Here is a 20,549-nt window from a genome sequence, read left to right on the forward strand (position 1 = left end):
CATGAAATAAAAGCCATTGTTAGAATGCACTGTTACCAAAACACACTGGCTTTTCTATATATTAGAAGTTGTTAATCTAACTGATATACTATGGAGTGGTAGTATTTGCCTCAACATTTTTGACGGGCTAAACATGAGGTGGTTGTATTGGCTTCGTCATTTTGGATAGACTGTATGTCTATAATAAAAGATCATATCTGTTTGTCTGCGATTTCTATTTGTAATATAAGGAACCACTTCTTTTCTATGTGGTTTTTTGCTAGCTTGCCTCATTAAAAAGATACATGCACACATGCATGTGGATAAGTAATAATACCCAGGTGAACCCTCAGGATCCACTTAGTATGGGTGCAAAATTTCAGGTTTCTGGGATCATTCCTCTTGGAGCTATGGTGATCACACACACACATGCCCCTTTATTATTATATATTACATTTAATTTTATCTCTCATTTATCCTACATATTCTCTTAGATGTATGCTCAATGCTCATAAGCTTCATATCTATACAGAATCTGATATTATAAGTATTTGTATTCATTTAACAAAAATTATAGACTAAAAACAATGCATTTTATAGATCTCTATTTTAAATTTTAAAAACTCACCCCTGTTTTTTTGGGATAACAATATGATCCTTTTTGACACGAAACTTGTAACTAGTCTGATGTGATCCAGGGCAAGAATCAATTAAGTCCACAGATGTAACTTTTCTTTCTTGAAAAAAAGCTAAAGGCAAATATACTGTACAAATTAGTTTATAAAAATATTTATCCTTTCCAGCATAACAATTTTATGAATCTCTACAGTGGATATATTATTTCATTCACACTTTGATTTTTGTAATTCATTACAAGTAAATACAAGTTGTAATTGCATGGCTAAATACATAATTTGACATTTCTCTAAGCTGTTTTAACAACTATAAAAGATAAACTGTTAAACAGACCATTTTGGTATAAAAGATTATTCAATAATACTTAATAAATGCTTCTGAATATCAAGCACTTCTATCAAAAGCAGTTATTTATACAAGTATTTATTTTTTATAAAAACTTCTTTGTAATTAAAAGTAAGCTTCCTCTATAAAAAAGACAAAACAATTTAAAAACTTGTATGTCAATAAAAGTAATCCTGTACACTGAATGAACAAGATATACATACCAAGTATACATACCACATCACAATAATAACAAACAAACTACAGATTACAGTGTATCATATTGTTATGTATTGTAATTATGTGAACAAAGCTAGTCTAGAGATGTAATATTTGATTTAGTGGCTTAATAAACCTGAGTAAGTGCTACATCATACATTGGGCTATGTAAGTGAGTCACTGTCTGACTAGAGAGATTAATTAGCCAAAATTCAAGTACATATTGAGCAACAGTAGTGAATGGATAGGCCTTGGTAAACTATAAAGTCCTGGAAAAGCTTATTGGTGAGCTACTGTTTAACTATTGTCAGTCTACATATTGGTACTCAATGCAACAAAAATAAGGAATGAGTAAATGGTCTATATGAGTGTATAAAAATCCTGAAAAACTGGAGAAGTCCTTACAAAATAATTTAAAATATATACACACAATGCCCAAGTGAACTCTAAAAGAAGAATTACTTGTATAACTCTAATGTTTCTTTTTGTTTAATGAACAACAGAAAGCTATTCACAGTATCCAGTGTTAAAAGCATACACTGACACTGAGTTAATAATGCTCGGAGATGACTTGAATTGGTAATGAAGAAAAACTTTAATACAAGTTTAACATAACAGCAAATGTACAACGTTTTGACAAGGTTTTGTTATCATCAATATTGAAGTTTTTCTTCATTACCCATTCAAGCCGTCTAAATGCATTATTAGTCTCAAAGTGGGTTCCTCGTCATCGAATTTGTCATTGAGTTCATTACATTTTAATGAAAAACTTACACTGAGTACATAATCTTCACATTTTGTGAAATTAGTAGCAATATTATAGATAAGAACATCAAATAAAATAGGTGAGAGAAATACCTGAAGGTAAAAATATCCAATGTTATTTGTACAAATGTAAATTTACTGTAGGCGTATATTATATACTGCTTAAGTTGCTCATGGTTTTGTAAGATTACTGTTCAAGATAGTCCCTATTGTTACAAGATTTTGATTACGATGTAGTTCAAAGACCATTCTAAGAAAGCATTCTAAGAAAGTGAAATACTGTAAAGAAACAGGTGTCCAGTAATTCAGAAAATTAGAAAGAAATGCAAGATCAAGACAAAATCCTAAACATACACTTCAAATTATGTATAAAAGCTCTAAAAGACAGTATAGAAAAGGGTGATTAACACAGAATTGGGTATCCTATTAATAAAAACAGGAAATAGCACAAATAATATCAAAAAGTTTGAAAAAAAAGTATAACTATATATCCTAATCTACACTTTAATTGGTGTTGTAAAAATATTCAGTAAGATAACTGAAGGAATCTGATGGAATACAATGAAAATAAATGTAAAATAATTCTATACACAATTTATCATGTACAGAGAAGAAAAGAGTATTTATTTCCAAGGGTACAGTTAATCCATTTCTAGTAACTTACCTACTTTTCTCTTTCTTGCAAGTAATATAGTCTAACATCAAAACACCTAAATAAGTAATTTACCCTAGTAGCTATACTTTAGTATAAAGCATTACAATTGTATTGGGCGTATTGAGTATATACCTAAGTTTTTGACAAGAATTACTAAAACACTTAACTTTTCGAGACGGGCCGTGGGTGAAAGGCCATGTCATCTTGTTTGTTGACTCGCATTCAAAATTTTATTGAACTACTATTTCATAAATTTAGGTCAGTAACTTTGGTATCAAACTGTAGATTATAATACAGATTTTAGTACTATACATTACTCAATTTCTTAATTTAAAAGTAAATATATAAAACACTAGAAAAACATCGATATTTGTGTCATTTGGTATGTTGAATGCAGCACTGTTTTAAATTAGATGTTTGTGAAGTCAAAATACTAAGTCTATAGTTTGCTATGAATTAGAAACTCAGATTACCAATATTTAGAAGCTAGAATATAAAGTGAGAATGTCTTATCTTTCCTATTTGCTAAGATATTGCTCATGTAATAAATCAAACACAGTGGCACCCCACCCACCTCTTTCCATTTTTGGAAATGCTCCCTTATATACACTTACTTCTATATATGACATGAATAACAAATCAAAAGCTCAGAGTGTCCCCTAGTGGCTTTCTCAGCTATTTTTAAATGTAAAGACATTATATCTTTCTTTTGATATGAGACAGCATAGAGATAAGTTGAATCTTTAGTCTGCACGAAATTTCATATTTTTTAAGACCAAAATAGTCTTGTTACTAAAATTGATAAATTATAATTGAGTTCTATGATATCAATATAGTAATTTATAATTTTTTGGTTATTCAACTGTATATATATAAAACCTAAAAATAAATTATTTTGTTTCATATCCTCCATATGCAAAATGTTTAAAGGCTTAGCAACCTACATCAAGCAGCAACCAAGTACAAAGGTTATAACTAGAAGAGATAATTGTTTACTTTACTTCTTTTTTTACTGTTCTATGTTTGAAGAAAAATAAGTTTAAGAACTTATTTCAAAATAGCAATAATCTATATATGTATAAAATGTATAATAATTGAAATGTGACTGTATTTTACAAAGTACTGGTCTACTAAAACACAGCCAAGACAGGTTACTTTGTACAGAACAATAGTCAGTTTTATGTTATTGGATACGGTAACATGAGTGCACGTGTGCCACATCATTGTAACTTCTGTATTGTTAGCCAGGAATGGCTGAAAAGGTAATATAATAAAAATAATAAATAGATATAAATGTATAATTTTATGAGATTTAAGCTATTTAGTGTAAACGTTTATGTTTTTGTGTTATAATTTGTGTTCATTCTAGAATAAAAGAGGCATAATTTTTATTTATTTCCTAATTTTTTTATAGTGGTTATGAGATCGGTCAAATCTACCAAAGCTGTACAGAGATTCATTACTGAAAATAACAGATAAAATATAAAGTTTTTTCTTAAGAAACTTTTGATACCTATCTGGACATTATAAAGATTTCACATCTGAAATTTGAAAATGTTCTAATGCATAAAAGTATTTTTTTTATCTTAAAATGAAAATTACTTTGTATGATAGATAGGCAACATGTGAAAAGAAAAAAAAAAAAGGCATGAGAAAAACATTGCTTTACAAACCTTAAGACTTAATAAAAAAAAGTTTATATTTTGCATACGAAAGCATTTACTGATAATCTGCCAAATTTTGTTAACATTTGATTACTAATTTAAAAGTTAGTTATAGCATGAAAACTATAACAAGCACAAAATGGTTACAAGATCAGTCCCAGTGACTGAGCCTGTGCTGAAAGAGGTAATCACATATAATCACTGTATGCTGTAAGTAATTAAAAACATAACCTTCCATACTTTCACCTTAATACTACTTTATGTTTAAAAACAAAGACTAACATTATACTTGATCATAAACATCAACCAAATTCAATGCCAACTCAGAATGGAAAAAACAAAGAGGAAAGTAATGAAAACTAAAACATAAGCAAAGGATTAGAAAAATAAACTTATTGAGTGGAAGTGAGAAAGGAAAGATTCAGCATACAATCAAGGGGTTAATAAACATACTAAGTTGAGCTCTACAAACTATCAGTAACTTGTAATATAACTCCAATGATATTAAAGGCTCGAAATCTCAGCAGCATTCTAGAAAATATTGGTTAATAGAAAAGTCCAGTAATCCTTACAATTTATAAACAGAACATATAAAGAAAAGTTTTGGTCAGTGTTTCACTGTTACACAGTATTATAGTGATTTTTTCTATAACCTTCAATAATTTTAGCTGTAGCAGAAAATCTTCTCCCTTATCCTAAGTCGTAATTTTGGATAACTGCTAATAAAAAAACATCTCAAACACAGAACATAAATAAATTTAACTAAACATTATTTTTTTACAATAATTCAGAATAGTCTTTCTTGCTTGGTGAAATTTCGTTATATTCAAAATTCATATGTTAGCAATAAGATATTTTTAATTAACAGCTCAGTGACATATCACCATCACTGAGAAACATCACACATCTTCACTTTACTGATAACTCTAGCACCTCTCTCTCAACTAAATTTCACATCTTTGATTATAAAGTAAAATTTCCTTGTGATTACTCATTCACTTTCTGCATCACTCACATTTGTCATTCTTCTACAAACATTAAATAACTGCACGAAACATTCATAAAGAAAATATTAATTTAGTAAAGAAACTGAAGTGATACATCTTCAATGCTGATTCACAGATTCATCTTTTTATGGTAACCAGTAATCATACTTCTTAAATGTAAAAAATCTCGAATCCCTTTTTTTACCTTGACCTGCAAGTGGTCTTACTGTCCTTTTATTGAATTATTTACTAACTTTCCAAATTTAAAATACCTAAAATTAATCTTAACCATAAAAAATAACATTTTTATATCATTCATTATAAATTAACTCCTGATAAGTGGCACCTCAGGAAAAATAGAATACTAAATGATTTTTTTATCCACCAATTCAAGAAACACCAAGAATATCTAGCCAATGGTAAAACATTTGCTATCATACTTAATCTCAACAAATAGCATGCTAACAAATAAAAAAAAGGAATAATTTCTAAATTGAAATAAATTTACATTTAACTCCCACACAAATAAGTTATCTGTTGCTTTCAAATAACTGTAAAAGAATGTACCAATATAGTACAAATGTAGAATAAACTTCAAAACATATCTTTCTAGACTTACTTCCTAACTAATAATTTTAAGTATACAGCTACTAATTCTCTCACTTCTCTAAAGTATATCATTATCCTGCTCAAATTCCCATCACTTTTAACACTTAAAAGAATATTCTACGTCACAGTATATTATTATTTTTGAAATGCCTAACGTTCATAGACATTTGTATAATCACTGTGGGTGATTGCAAAATCACCACAAGTTCAGCTTTAGAGCATTTACAAAAATAAATTACACAACAATGACTTGAGCATACAAAAGTAAGTTTTTCTTCTAAGTAAGTTTTTAGTCTTAAAATAACTGCTACCCACATAAAGATATTTGGATGAGTCTAATCAAATTGTTTAAGTTCAAGATTATTGTACACATGAAATATTTTGCCAACTTATATAGAAGTTCCATTTTCTATATACACACAAAAAGACTGATAAAATTTATAGTTTATTCAAATGTGCAGCACAAAATAATTGAAAATTCTTACAAATGGCTAGCAAGCCCACAAAAAAAATGGAAAATTTCGTGACAGGAATTTAATTTTTAAAGGAAGGAGACTTTCCTCAACTGGGTTGGTCAGGGATATTGTAATCCCCCTTCACCCCAGTCACAATAATTTTGTTTGTTACAATCGTGGGATTTCAAAATTTTGTTGGAAAGGTTGGTTCTACGTTGTCTGGCGAGATTAAAAATGTTTATGAGAGAAGCAGAAACATGTCTGACAGGTTCCAGGGCAGAGAAAGTCCAAGGCTGTTGACGTGATATCGTTGAGAAGAAGACAAGAAACAAGTAAATGAACATTCGACAAAAGTACAACCAATAAACGTCCCATGATCAGGGACATGGAGTGGTTGGTATCTGTAAGTCCAATGCCATAGCTGGGATCATTAAATCCAAGTGCCTTTGAATTTGCTGTGTGGGAGGGGGATTGGAATAACCCGAGAAAACCCACTTTCACAAGACAGGCACCAAATATTCTACATGTCCAGTGCACAGTGCTGAATAAGAAAAACACAAGAAATGATTAGTTTTGCGCAGAGAATATAGTATTAAGCTTTTATCAAAGGTTGTTGTACTTCTCTAGGGTGTTTTGGAGGCCAGGTATATGTTGTATGAGGATATTGTTTTGTGTGGGGTACTAGTCATGGTGTGTAGCTTGGCAATTAAGGTGTTTCTTATTTTTGCTGAGTGGTAATATTTGTGGGCTAGTGATGTTAGTCTGTCTTTGAGTGATGGGATGTTGCAAAAGGTAAATTTGGTAGTCTAGGGGCTAACCTTAGAACACTGTTTTGCTGGAGTTGAAGTGAGTTAGCAATATTTTTGGGCATATTGTAGGGGATTTGAAAGCCGTATTCTATTAGGAGGAGTATATGCACTTTATAGATTTTTTATGGTAGTTAGATTTGCATCCTTTATTGTTTCCTGTTGTGAGTTTTAAATGGTTAGTTCTTTTGATAATGGATTTATTAATGTTTTTAAAGTGTTGTGTTCAGGAGAGTCGTGTGTCAAAGGTTATTCCTAGAAATTATGCATGGGGGCATAGTTTTATTTTGTCATTACCAAGCTTAAGTTTTATATTTTGATGTTTTTGTAGTGTTTGTTTAAGCAGTGTCTAAATGCAATTCCAATGGTTTTTATGGGGTTCAGAAGGACTCATCAATGGTTACACCAGTTTAGGATCGCATCTAAGGATTTTTGAACTCTGTTGCTTGCTATTAGTGGGTTGCGTGAAACACTCCATACGGCTATGTCACCTGCATAATGGGTTGCGTGATACACTCCATATAGCTATGTCACCTGCATATTGGGAGAAGTGTATATCAGGTCAGGGAATGGTATGTTATTTACAAACAGTATATATATAGTAGTGGTGATAAAACAGACCTTTGTGGTACTCCTACAGTGATGCTAAATGTAATGGATAGTGTTATTTATTTTAACTGTTGCAGTTTGGCTGGGTAAAAAGTTAGAAATCCATCTAATTATTTTGTTGTTAACATTCATGGAATATAATCAGTATCTAATGGCATTATGCCACACCAAATCAAAAGTTTTTTTGACATCTAAGAAGATTGCTATTGTTACTTGAAAGTTATTAAAATATTTATATATAGATAAGTCTGGTTAGATGATCTGTAGTCTGATTCCATTTTCGTGGGGAGTTCTGAATGTCAGGTATTATATTATTGTTTTCACAAAAAAGAAGTAGTTTTTTCGAGATAAACTGTTCCATAAGTTTACCTAGACAACTTAGTAGGCTTATCAGTCTAAAGTTGTCAGAGTTGGAGTTTCCTGGTGATGTTTTAGGGATGACTATGATTTTAGCTTTTTCCAAACAGCAGGGAAGTATCTTGACAAGAAGGATAAGTTCATGATGTTTATAAGATGGCAGAGAAGATTGCTTGGGGCATTTTTTAACATACTATTTTTTATACTGTCTTGCATGGGGGAAGAATTATTTAGCATTGCTATGTTAATTTTCAGTTCACCCATTGTGATTTTTCTATAAATGTCATGTACATGCATTGGTGTTGTATCACTGGTAATGTTAGTCATAAATTGTGGGTGTATAAGTCTGGTCTTGATGAGACATGCTTGTCGATATTTTGTTTTAAAAATTGGTTAAATATTGGGGTGTTGACGTCTGAAAAAGAATTGGTGTAATAATCAGTGCTTTATCGGCAATGGTTCTGGTCATTATGTTGTTGTATTTAATGTGTTGAAATAGTTTGTTATTGCTTTTCTCCACTGTAAGTGATTTGAATTTCTTCCAGAATTCTCTGGGTTGATCATGAAAATTGTCAAGATGGGTAGCAAAATTTTCGCCAAGTTTTCATTTCTTAACATGTTAATGTTCCTTTTAATTACTGTACATGTTCTGTTTATTTGCAGTTTTATTGACTGGTCTCTTGTAGTCATAAAAAAGTCATCTATGTCATATACTTTCTTTAACAAGTTTGTGTATTTCTGATGTTAAAGTCCAGCATTGTAGTGATACCTACTTGTTTGAGAGGGGAATTATGGTCTCTGTAGCTTTTGAAATAGCTTCTGTGATGTCGTTTACGTAATTGTCAAGGTCGTATTTGTTAAACATTGTGTTAATTTCATCAGGTAAAAGTGTGTCAAGAATCATGTTAAAGTTTCTCCAGTCCATTTTTGTGTAGCTGTAAACCAGTGGGAGGTTGATGTGAGTTTCCTGTTTGTTGAAATGAATACTGAAGGAGATAGGAAAGCGGTTGCTGGTTATGTCAGGGTGAGCTCTGAAGTTTCGGGGGTAAGGTAAGAGTGGGGTAAGGATTATAGCAAGATCAAGTATGTCGTAAGTGTCTATGACTGCATGATAGTGTGTTGGAATGTTATCGTCAATAACGTGCATGTTATTGTTCTCTAGTAATATATGAAGGCTGGAGCCTCTGGCATTGGTTCCGAATCTGTGGAAATCAGTACGGGGGCATTAAAGTCTCTCACTAGTATGGGAATAGTTTTCCTGCTTAAGCAATTTTGTAGAAAGTTAATGTTGATCAGTTTGCTAGGAGAACAATAAATGGCAAGTATAGAAATGGTTTGGCTATTGTTAAGCTGGAAGTGGCAGTAAATGCATTTATTGACAGTTGAGTAAACGTCTGTTTCTATTTCAGTGTGTTTTGTTTGAAGAAAATGGTAATGCCTCTGGTTTTGTTAGTTTTGGGTCGCGTGAATGATTTCAAGCCCCGAGTATTAATGTTATTTTCTTCTTTGGCTAATGTTTCAGATAAAAAATTATTCAGCCATTAAGTGGGAATATTTTCACACTATATAATATCACAAATGATCAAGTACCAGTTCTGACATTAGAAAATAATACTAGTATGTATTTTCATTCTGGATTATTTTTTTTACCCACTTTCTGGAAATTAAATCACATTCCAAATTTATATTTATTCAAATTTTGAGTTTTTTCTATAACATTTAAAAGCATATGTCAGCTACCTTTATCCCCTTTCAAAACTGATAACATATATATATATATATAAATAATTAAAATGCATTTCACAGTGCTTTTATTCCAACACTAAAGTTTTTATACTAAGATAACAAATAAATGATTAAATTCATTACCTGAAGGTTTTGGAAGTAACATGACATTAGCAAAAACTATGTTTCCAGAAACTCCAAAACACAACAGCATCACAGTCATACTAATGATGCTCTCATCATCTTTAGTTGTTTGGAAATCTGTACTTTTCAATGTCATAGGAGGCATATCTGTGCTGAATTCTAGTCTTAAAAGTGTAAATTCTGCTGTTAATGAGCATTTCATTACAAAAACATTCAATTTGAGTACCACTAATGTACAATTTCACAAAATATAACAATTAGATAAGTTACTGATTTCCAAAAATGCAAAATAAAAATATTAATATTTGAAAAAGTTTATTGCATAAAACAACTATAGAATAATCTAAATTTGTAATATTATAGCTATTACAAGACAAAACCAAGATAATGCCAAACACTTCTCTCATTTCATCAGTACACAAATCAAGTATTTGATGATCTGTTATGTAATCTGAAATGAAAATGATTGATAAATCAGATTAAACTCATAAAAGAACACTTGATAGGGGTAGCTTTACATCTTTACAGTTCATGATATTTCACACCAAGATGGACTATGTTTACAACAAACAGCAAAAGCAACATTGTTACATTTTTAAAATCAGTGTTGATGGTCTTGTTTGGGGCTTTATGGCAAAAAGCCATTTTGGCAATCTGTCAAACAATTTATTTTTTTGCAGCAGCTGATCAAAACAAATTTAAAACTTAAAAGGTAAATACATAAAACAAAAACACATTATATACAGTAATTTTCTTATTTGTGAAAAAAGGATAAAACAATACTATCCAACATGAACGTGATACCATTAGTTAAAATATGTTTAAAACAATGCTGCCACTAGTGGTCAGTATAATGGCATGAAACTAATGAGTGTGTGCAGTTGTGACTTGTGTATCACACTGCTCATACCTTGGTAGATCATTCCCTTGCATTATTTAGCCTTTTTTAATATGATACCAAAATAAGTGAATATGAATCACACATCAGTAAGAACAAATGTAAAAGAAGCCTCTGACATTTATCTAATGCAGCAGTGAGAAAATCTTGGATACCTATTGAAATAGTTGGCGATTCAAGATTTAATGGAGGAGATTCCAGTGTAGTGAATGATGCACCAGACCTTTATCAACAAGACACAAGAGTGAGTCCTGGCCACTACCAACACAGTCCTTCTCAGTACCTTTCTACCGATATCAAAAGATTAGCAGATAAAAACTAGTAAGTAATTAGTATTTGGTTGTAAAAACAGTGCTAATAAATAATTTGACTTAGATGACCTGATTTGAATAAAAATGAATGGGAAGGGGTGAATGATATTATTTTATAAGAATGGTTTTGGATTGTAATAAAGAAAATATTGCAAAGTTAACATTTTCCTAACCTGAAAATGTGCTTCTGACAGATACTCACCTCTGCACAGAGAGTAGCTTGATCCCTTATGTATCTGCCTAAGAAAACTACCCATTTAAAAATTGTGTTTAATGTGAACTGCTGCAGTGCATGATGACATCAAGATGCAATAATAGCCCTTCTCCAATAGGAGGGAAACACAACCTCCTTGCCCAGTAACTACCCTTAAGCATTTGTATTCAAAATAACTTCATTCTTAGACAAGGCAATAAAAAATGCACCAGAAGTGGGAAAGATGTGAAGAGGTGAGTATGTATTGGAAATACATTTTCAGGTAATAAAAATCTTAACTTCTGAGATGAAACCTTACCTTTACATACAGGATAGATAGAATTCACATATAATGAAATGGTGAAGGCACTGGTGCAAACATTAAACCTAGATAAGCTCCCTCCAGAAAGTTTCTAAAGGGAAAATCCATAAAGGGTTAAATCTGATGACAGAGGCTCCATGGATGTGCCCCTATGGAGGCTCTGTCATCAGATTTAACCTGCATCTCCTCTTAACCAGGATATACTCTTCATCTACAAGTGATCAGCAATCCAAGAAGTATGTGGTTAGAGTGTGATCAGACAGTATGGTGTGTGTCTCACATCAACTCAACTGGACAGACTGTTATAGCAGGAGAAGAGCACACCAGCTGTTTGAGGGGCAACCCACACAACACAGACTGTGTTACAACTGCCCTATTACTCACCGGTGCTGTGCACAGTTCATGAGGAACTCTCCAAGGTCCACCACCCCAGTAGCTATGAACTGGTAAGTGGCAATGGTCTCCTGTGCTCCAATTGATGAAGGGGAGAGACCTGGAGAAGTGCCCAGATCCCCATTAGATGCCTGCCAGAAAGTTCTTTTACAGGAAACTGTGGAATGAGTGATTGCAAAACACTATTTTTAAAAGCAAGGAAGTGCAAGCCAAAGAAGTGGACAGACACTTCCCTGGTGCTGGTTTTTGGCATGATATTCCACAGTACATTACAGTCTAGTTAGGGAAACTAAGTACATTTTAATACCATGAGGATACCTCTAGTAGTCTTGCAGGTCACCTCACCTCAGCAGTGGGTACTGGTAGGGCCAGAGCAAATGAGTTGAGAGCTTTCTGTTCCCATTGGCCCAATGCAGATGCTGGGAAGAAAGCATACCCTGGAAGTCAACACCAGCCACCTGGTGGGATGCTATAAAAGGGAAAAGGGTGCTCAAAAAATTTACTTACTTTTCTCAAAGATGGTATGCAGTTTTACTTGTGAACAAAATCCTACAGAAGACAAAACAGCCAGACGATGAAGACAATGGAAAAAGAATGTGCGCAGATTCATCCACATGCCACCCTGAAGGAGCTCGTTCAAAGAACGGTGAAAATGAAACACAAAAGTGAGACAGTTAACCCTCTCTCTCCCCAGGTACCCTTTACTGCACATGACACAAGCTTTTAGTGTCTTATATTCAGAATTTTATTTAAACTACTTTTTGTTTATGTTACACCAATTAGAATAGCATAACCTCTTATCTATTAATCCATATTTAAATAGTATACATGTTCTTCTACAAAGAAATATATAAAAAAATCGTGAATTTCCACTAGTGTGACCCGTGTGACACATTTTATCTTAACATGTCATCATCCCTATTTTATTCATCACTCCTCGAAAATGTATGAAATTAAACACAAAATACTCTCTATAAAATCTTTATTGCTCAAACAAACCATGATTTTTATAGCCTTCAATTTTGTTTGGTTACAGAGCTATCAAATAGAAAATCAGACCCATCCTGCCACACCCACCTGTCACATCCTCTCTTTCACAATTCGTTGATAGTTCTCTCTCACGTTTCATTATGTATTACCTATAACCAATAGAAAGTCAAGGTTTTCATCTATCAAATGGCATATCGTACAACATTGTATTCTGAACAGATAATCGTCAATTTCACTTGGAGTAGTAACATCGTTCCCATTGGAAAGTTAACGACTAGCTTGGATGAATTTGTAGCGGCACTTGTCGCATTGTTAGAAAGCTAGGAAAATTTTGAGAGGTAAGTGAATTTATCTATTTCTTGCATGTTATTAGTCTATATTCTTTGGTAGATTATTTAATTAAATATTGTTAAGTGCTTTACTATAATTACTATAAAAATCAGGCTTAACTCTCCTCGACAATCGAAGGCAAGAAAAAAAAAGATTGGGTAAGTACTTTATTTCTTGTTTTACATATTTATTCTTTATTTATTATTATAAGAGTAACTAAAATTAAAAGTATGGATCTTTTTAAGTTATTTAAGACTAGATTAGGTAAAATAAGTAATAATAATAATAATAATATAATTTAAAATGATTCACGAGGCACACATGCGAGCAGCTAGTGGGTGATGTAATTCGATAGCATAACATGAGTTGCACGTTCCCCAAATGATTTACAACTTATAATGGCACAGATAATCGTTGGACATAACTTAAAGGGCAATAAAACAATAAAATTTAATTATAAATAGATGTATAATGTTACGAATTTAGAGCTACTTAGGTTAAACAAATGTAGTTTCATATTACAATCTGAAGTCATTCTAGAAGGAAAAGAAGGTTAATTTAGGTTTATTTCGATTTTTTTTTGGTGGTTACGAGGCTGGTCAAATTGACCGATCCCATTTTGAGATAGGGTAGAGAAAATAACATATAAACCATAAGGAATTAGTGGGAAAAAAACGTTTGAAATTCATTTAGAAGGTTTTTGGGATTACACAAAGGAAATATGAGATTTTTTGAGATGACGAAAAGTATTTTTAATTTTAACATGAAAATTACTTTGCACACAGACTATTCAAAACAAATACTCAGTATATTCATGGACAAATCTTTATTTTATATTATTAAAAATACTTCACTAAGAAATATGAATTTTTGTATGTGAAAGACTTGTAATATTAACTGAAAGACTGCCAAATATCATGAAGATATACCCAATATATTGAGAGTTATAAGTATTAAATTTATATCAACTCTAAATGAGTACAAAAGGTCATGTGACTCGGTCAAACTGACTGACCCCATGTTGAGAGAGTTAAAAGGCATGCACAACTCAGCAAAACACCTGAGAGTGGAGAGACCACTCTGTGATTCGAACTCTGATCAGCTGAGAGAGGCAATCTGCCAACAAGTTCAGAGCCACTGGCACATGACAAGCCATGAGACAAACCAAATGAGAATATGTCCAAAATAGCAAGTACAATGCAAGGAAGCAAAGAGTTCTGGAATGGATAACCAGCCTGACAGTTGATATACGAAACGACTGTGGAATTGTCAGAGTGGATCATGACCAACTGACCTATGAGAAGAGAGAAAAAATGGGAAAGTGCCCAGAAGGTAAGAGTCTAAGGATGTGGTCACACAGTAAACACTCCTCTGGAGTCTGCATGCTCAAAGCCATGTTGTCATTCAGAGACACCCACCCAGCTCTACAAAGGCATTTGTGAAGAGATGAAGATGTAGATGTGGGACAGCAAGGGGATACCCACCATGGTATAGGTGAAAATGAGCCACCAAGACAAATCCTTGATAAAAGGAGAAGGGAAGCACACACTCAAAGACAACAGATCCCAAGAAAGATTCCACTGGTCTTGCAATTTCAAGTGGAAGAGGAACATGTGTATGCAGCCTGAATGAATGAATGATTCAAGGGAAGTCAAAGTTCCCAAAAGCAAAAAAACCTTGTGTGCAGGGTGTGAAAGAAAAAGTATAAACCTACGTGAAAAGACATTCCATTGTTTGTAAACAAAGTGTAGAAGGCTGAGCCCAACTGAGATTGGAGGGAAGAACAGGACCAGATGTACTAAATACAGGAGAAGCATGAGAAAAGACTTGTAAAGCTGGACAAGCTAGTCTAGCCAAGCAGCTTCCACCAGAAGAATGCAGTTGTGAGAGAAGGAAACCACTTAAGAAAGGGTTAGAAGTTAATGATCCATGTAATAATGGAACCGCAGTCTCAATCAATAAACAAGGCAGGCAAATGCCCCAGTGACTCAAATAAAGACATATGGAACATATGAAATCCTATTGAAGACGACAGATGTGGGCACGACCAATAGGGATGAGGAGAAGTCTATGTTCCCAAAAAGCTAACACTTCTTGCACAGTGGGAGAAGAATAAAGGATAGGTTGAGAGCTAGTAGTTCCATAGCCTGCAAACAAAGGGGAGAAGGTTGGGCCCCAACTGAGTAGGTAATTTAACAATACCCCAAGATGAATGAGGTATTGCATAGGGGTGAGGAAAGACTTCTCCACCTTCACCAACCAACTCACTTGAAGAACTTCTCATTGGAGGAACTGAATATGAAGGGCAGAGGCAGCCTGCGAGGAAGTTAGAAGTAGCCAGTCATCCATGTAATGAGGAAGATGGGCAAATGCCCTAACCACCTGACAAAAAACATAGGGAGCCAAGGCGAGTCAAAATGGAAGATTATGGAACTGAAAAATACAACATCAATGAATGAAACAAAGGAAATGTCTCGATGCATCCAAAACCTTGACCTCCTCCATAGATCAGAAATGAAAGCCCACTGAAGGGACAAGTATGACTCTGTGGTGAAACAAGGTAGAACCAAGAAGTGGTTCAGAGCCAAAAGATCAATGACAGTGTGCAGTCTCCAGTCTTCTTGAGGATGACAAACAGATGGGAATAAAAACCCAGACAAGAAGAATCCTCCTTTTCAATGTCATCCTTGTGAAGCAAATCTTGAACTGCCTCCAAAAGACACAGCTGTAAATGAGATCCTGAGGAGAAGGGAAGGGAAGGTAACTGGATGCTGGGAAATGGAGGAGGAGAATTGAAATGTAAGACCAGACCCTCTAAAACAACCCACAGATCCCAAGGATCCATGGCAAAGGACCTCCAGATGTAGGAAAAAATGGAGGAGCCTGGCCCCCCACAGGACCCAAACCCACAATGTAGTCACAGAGACCATTCATTGCAACTAGGATGGTGCCCCAAGTACTTTGGGAATACGAGAGGCTAGAATCTGTATGGGAGAAGAAGGAGGAAGGCAAGACACAGGAACAGGTTCAGGAAGGATTGGGATAAAGGAGAGGCCAAAGAGGAAATGAAGGTATGCAACCATGCCAACTCAACTCTAGTTTCCAAAGAGTCAGGAATGCCTCAAACACGTCCTTGCACAGAAAAGGAGCCATGCATAAATCACACAATGAAGAGGGAGGCAAACACTCCCATGACAAAAGGGCATCCCAACCCAAAAATTTCCAACAACAGAGGAGCCACATTTGCAAGAAAAGGATGAAAGATAAGAGGCATGATAAAGTGGAAAACAGTAAATCTGAGTCTCCACTGAGAACTTCTCAGGGGAACAATGAAGAACCATGAATAGCAGGTGTAGGGAGGACAGGAGATGCAGAATGGAGGAGAGGGTGAGAAAAATTCAGAAAACTGGGGCTGGGTGGAAGTAAATGAAGTATTAAGGTCCAAACCCCACAAAGGGACAAGCAATTCTAAATACTGGGAGTCTAAGTAGGGAAATTCAGAACAACAATATGCCTAAAGCATGGTCTTCCAGAGTACCACAAATGTAATGGTCTCCAAAACTACTCGCTTGAAACCCCAATACCCTGAGAAAGAGGAGACAGTAGATACTACTCCACCAGACAGTACCAGAGCCATTATTTCTTGAGCAGATAAAGTCTGCCCTTATGCCAGTGAAGTGGCAGGAAGATCAGCTGAAGTAGACACAGCAGCAGTGGTGGTTGTCAAGTGGAATTGCGAGTTCCTGACAAGTAATGTTGACTGGGAAAAAGGAGAATTGAAGCTCCAAAAAGAAGTCCAAAACAGTGAAATATGTTTTCAAAAACATTGAAAAACAAAATGTGTTCAGAATAATATTTGAAACTTCAGCGAGAAAAATTATGAAACTAGTAAATGGAAAGCAAAAAAATAAAACTTAAAAAAAAAGAAACAATCAACAGCTAAGCACGAGTCAAAATGCATCCCATCACTATGACAATCAATCAAGAAGTGATTACAGGCTGCACAGAAGAGAGAGCAATATTAATGATAAGAGTTGTGTCACACTCCTATTGGTGGAGGATTGTTCCATGATCATTTGCATTATATTATGCAGATGGCTTACATGAGGTAAGATATCATATTAGAATTTATGTTTCTTAAACTATCGCAAATCTCACATAACTGATTAATAATTTGAAAAACATGTTTGTTCTAAACAACAGTGAGGAAAAGACTGAAGTTTTTTCAAGCATAAGCACTTAAGAGGAGTTACTGCACAAGGAGGTTGTGCTGCCCTCCAATTGGTGGAGGGCTGTCATTGCATTATGATGTCGTTAAACATGTGATTTTTACTTGGAAGTTAGTTTAAAGCTAGTGGAATGTAATCTCATATGCAGATCTGCAAGAGATCAAGCTATTCTGTGTTCATAGGTGAGGTATCATCTCAGAATTCCAATTATACTTTCACTGTTTTGTGCAGCATGAGTATGACAATCCATTTTTTAATTGTTTTATTTGCTTTCATACTGATGAATTGACTCAGTATTATATATAAAACTAAATTATTTTTACTTTCATGAAAAATTAAGGTTTTTTTTAAGAGAAACAATGTTTGACTTGATGCGTTTTTACTGTTAGGACTTTACATAACCTGTTATTTTACTTCTTGTGAACTTGAAAAGCAACAGAACTATACACTTTGGGATTGTACATGATACTTAAAATTATGAAACACTTAACACAAACTTAGTGTCTACATCTGAGGTCCAAAATTTACTCAACATCTCATGATGAAATTATAGCTCATAATAAAATCCACCACCAATTTCTATCCGTGCTGTATTTCCTATGACATCATGATCTGTAAGATGACTCTTGTTTTGAAAGATCAGATGTATATATCCCATTGGTACTGACAATGATATTGACCTATTATTAATTTCTGATCTAATTTATTCATGTTCTCTTCTCTCCCTTTCTTCAAGTATACAGTGTCGACACTGTAAAGAATGTGTATTATCATGGGCATCGAACATCACTCAAAACTATGATACAAGTTCTGGTATTATACAAAATTAGTAAGTTAAAACAAAGAAGTGAAAAATGCACAAAGAACACACATCAGTACTGCTACATTTAATTATACCACCATATTGTTTCCAAAAAATACAAAAGGAAAAATAATTACCTCACAGTGTTATACCTTCCAGAAGACAGCTTTACTAAAATATATGCACCAAAAGTGGCACCTGAAACCTGAAAGACAAATTTATAAGGTATACTCTTACAAACTATATTAATATAAGTAGCCAATTAAATGAGTTAAACAATAATAAAACTTTCCCCTCAAAAGTTTCTTAATATATAAACAATTGCAAGTCCAAAATTTAACAAACCCATATTTTTTATGGTGTGTACATCTTTCATAAACCAGCGGATAATGATTACAATTTTACTTGTTATGAGAAATTATTATTAGGCCTAAGAAAAACATAATGTACTTAGAATACTATTATTATGCACTCTTCTAATTCTTGAAAATTCCTAAGGGACTATATTAAGAATGAAGTGTTTAAGAATGTAATAGACCTAATACTAATGTCTTATGACAAGTAAAATTAAAAACATTGTTTTGACCATTACTCTGCATCATACTTGCCACAAAAACATTCTTAAATACAAGTATAGCAAAATTCATATGTTTCAACAAACCAAATACAATACTTACATTTCTCATATCAGGACAATCTTTAGTTCTAATACATACCCTATCACCATCAGTGAACAACCCCATAGATCTTCAAGAACCTTCAAAAGCTGTAAACCAGAGCATCATACAAGAATAACTATTCTTTTCATCACTAACCTCAGTTATACAAAAGATATCTCAAAAGTTTTAAAAACAAGTTCACTTCAAATCTGGATCACTCCTCGTAACATACTCTACAACAAAAGCAACCCATGGATCTTCTAGAGTCCTGCCTGTGAGGGATATTGCTGTAGTACTGCATGTTATGCAAGGATGTTGACAGCAGTGTCCTTCAATGTCAGTTCAAGTGATGTCTCAAAATGTTCAATAAAGAGAAAACGGTACTTCCAATCTGGAGTATCTGCCTTCTTTAGATGACTCGGAAAGGTCACATCTAGAGATGGTAATAAGCCATGGTGGAATGGGCTGATCATTGGGAACAGCAATGTCATCCAATGCCAGACCCAATTCACCCAGTTGTGTCTGGATAGTGAGGCCAAAAGAAGGAATTGCAGACCATCTATTCTGAAAGAGCATGGCCCACCAAGGGAAAAAAAGACACAACTCCAAGTGGAATTCTGTGGTAAGGATCAAAGCTTGGTAGCATATTGTAGAGAAAGTTGCAAATGGTGAAAGTGAAGAGGAGGTTCATGGGAATCAGTGTACAAACTCTGGACTAGAGAAGTACTGAAGGCTCCCATGCAGAACCAAAGCCCCAGATGGTGACTGGGGTACAGCATCTTCATAGCCGAGGTCCTGGCAGAACCATAGGCCAGAGACCATATTCCAGTTTGGATCGAATGAGGGCACGATAGATACTGAGCATAGAACATTGATCCGCTCCCCAAGAGGAGGAAGAGAGGACATGGAGGATGTTTAGTGCCCTTGTACACTTGACATGTAGCTGATCTCTGTGAGGAATGAAAGTAAGCTTACAGTCAAAAATTAGCCCCATGAGCTTTGCCTCAGGAGTCACAGGAGACAGAACTTGAAATCAGGGTGTAGGTCCTGCTGGTGGCAAAAATGCATGCAAACGATTTTGGAAAAAGAAAAGGTAAAACCATTTGCTGTGGTCCACTTCCACAAGATATTGAGGGCAGTCTGAAGCTGCCATTCAATAAATCTCATGTTTGATGACCGACACAAAATGCAGAAGTCATCAACAAAGAGCCCATTTGCAACAGTAGGAGGAAGTTGTGTACTGATAGCATTAATCTTGATAATGAAATGTGTGACACTCAAGACACAGCCCTGAGGGACTCCAAGTTCCTGTGTAAAAGAACAGGAAAAAGTTGAACCCACATGGACTTTGAATCTCCTATCAGGTAAAAAGTTCTGAATAAAAATGGGTAAATGGCCACACAACCCATATGAGTGGAGATCCCACAAAATGCCGTACCTCCATGTAGTGTCGTAAGCTTTCTCAAGGTCAAAGAACACAGAAACAAGA

At 34.1% G+C, this 20,549-nt stretch overlaps 1 protein-coding gene across 4 annotated transcripts in view; it reads right to left on the minus strand.

Annotated features, from left to right (window-relative positions):
• Positions 1 to 20,549, minus strand: part of LOC106468264 (LARGE xylosyl- and glucuronyltransferase 2-like) — a 96,390-nt gene that overhangs the window by 44,148 nt on the left and 31,693 nt on the right. For 3 of the 4 annotated variants that reach the window (XM_022396600.1, XM_022396601.1, XM_022396602.1), the window contains 3 exons: positions 18,539 to 18,606; positions 9,934 to 10,097; positions 608 to 728 (listed from right to left, as the gene is read on the minus strand). In XM_022396600.1, the coding sequence (XP_022252308.1) occupies positions 608 to 728; positions 9,934 to 10,097; positions 18,539 to 18,606 (353 nt within the window). Of the gene's footprint in view, positions 1 to 607; positions 729 to 9,933; positions 10,098 to 18,538; positions 18,607 to 19,117; positions 19,168 to 20,549 lie in introns of all 4 variants that reach the window. The other variant, XM_013928683.2, reaches the window with a different exon arrangement.

This window comes from Limulus polyphemus, unplaced genomic scaffold (genome assembly GCF_000517525.1).
Source record: "Limulus polyphemus unplaced genomic scaffold, Limulus_polyphemus-2.1.2 Scaffold2941, whole genome shotgun sequence".
NCBI classification, from domain to species: domain Eukaryota; kingdom Metazoa; phylum Arthropoda; class Merostomata; order Xiphosura; family Limulidae; genus Limulus; species Limulus polyphemus.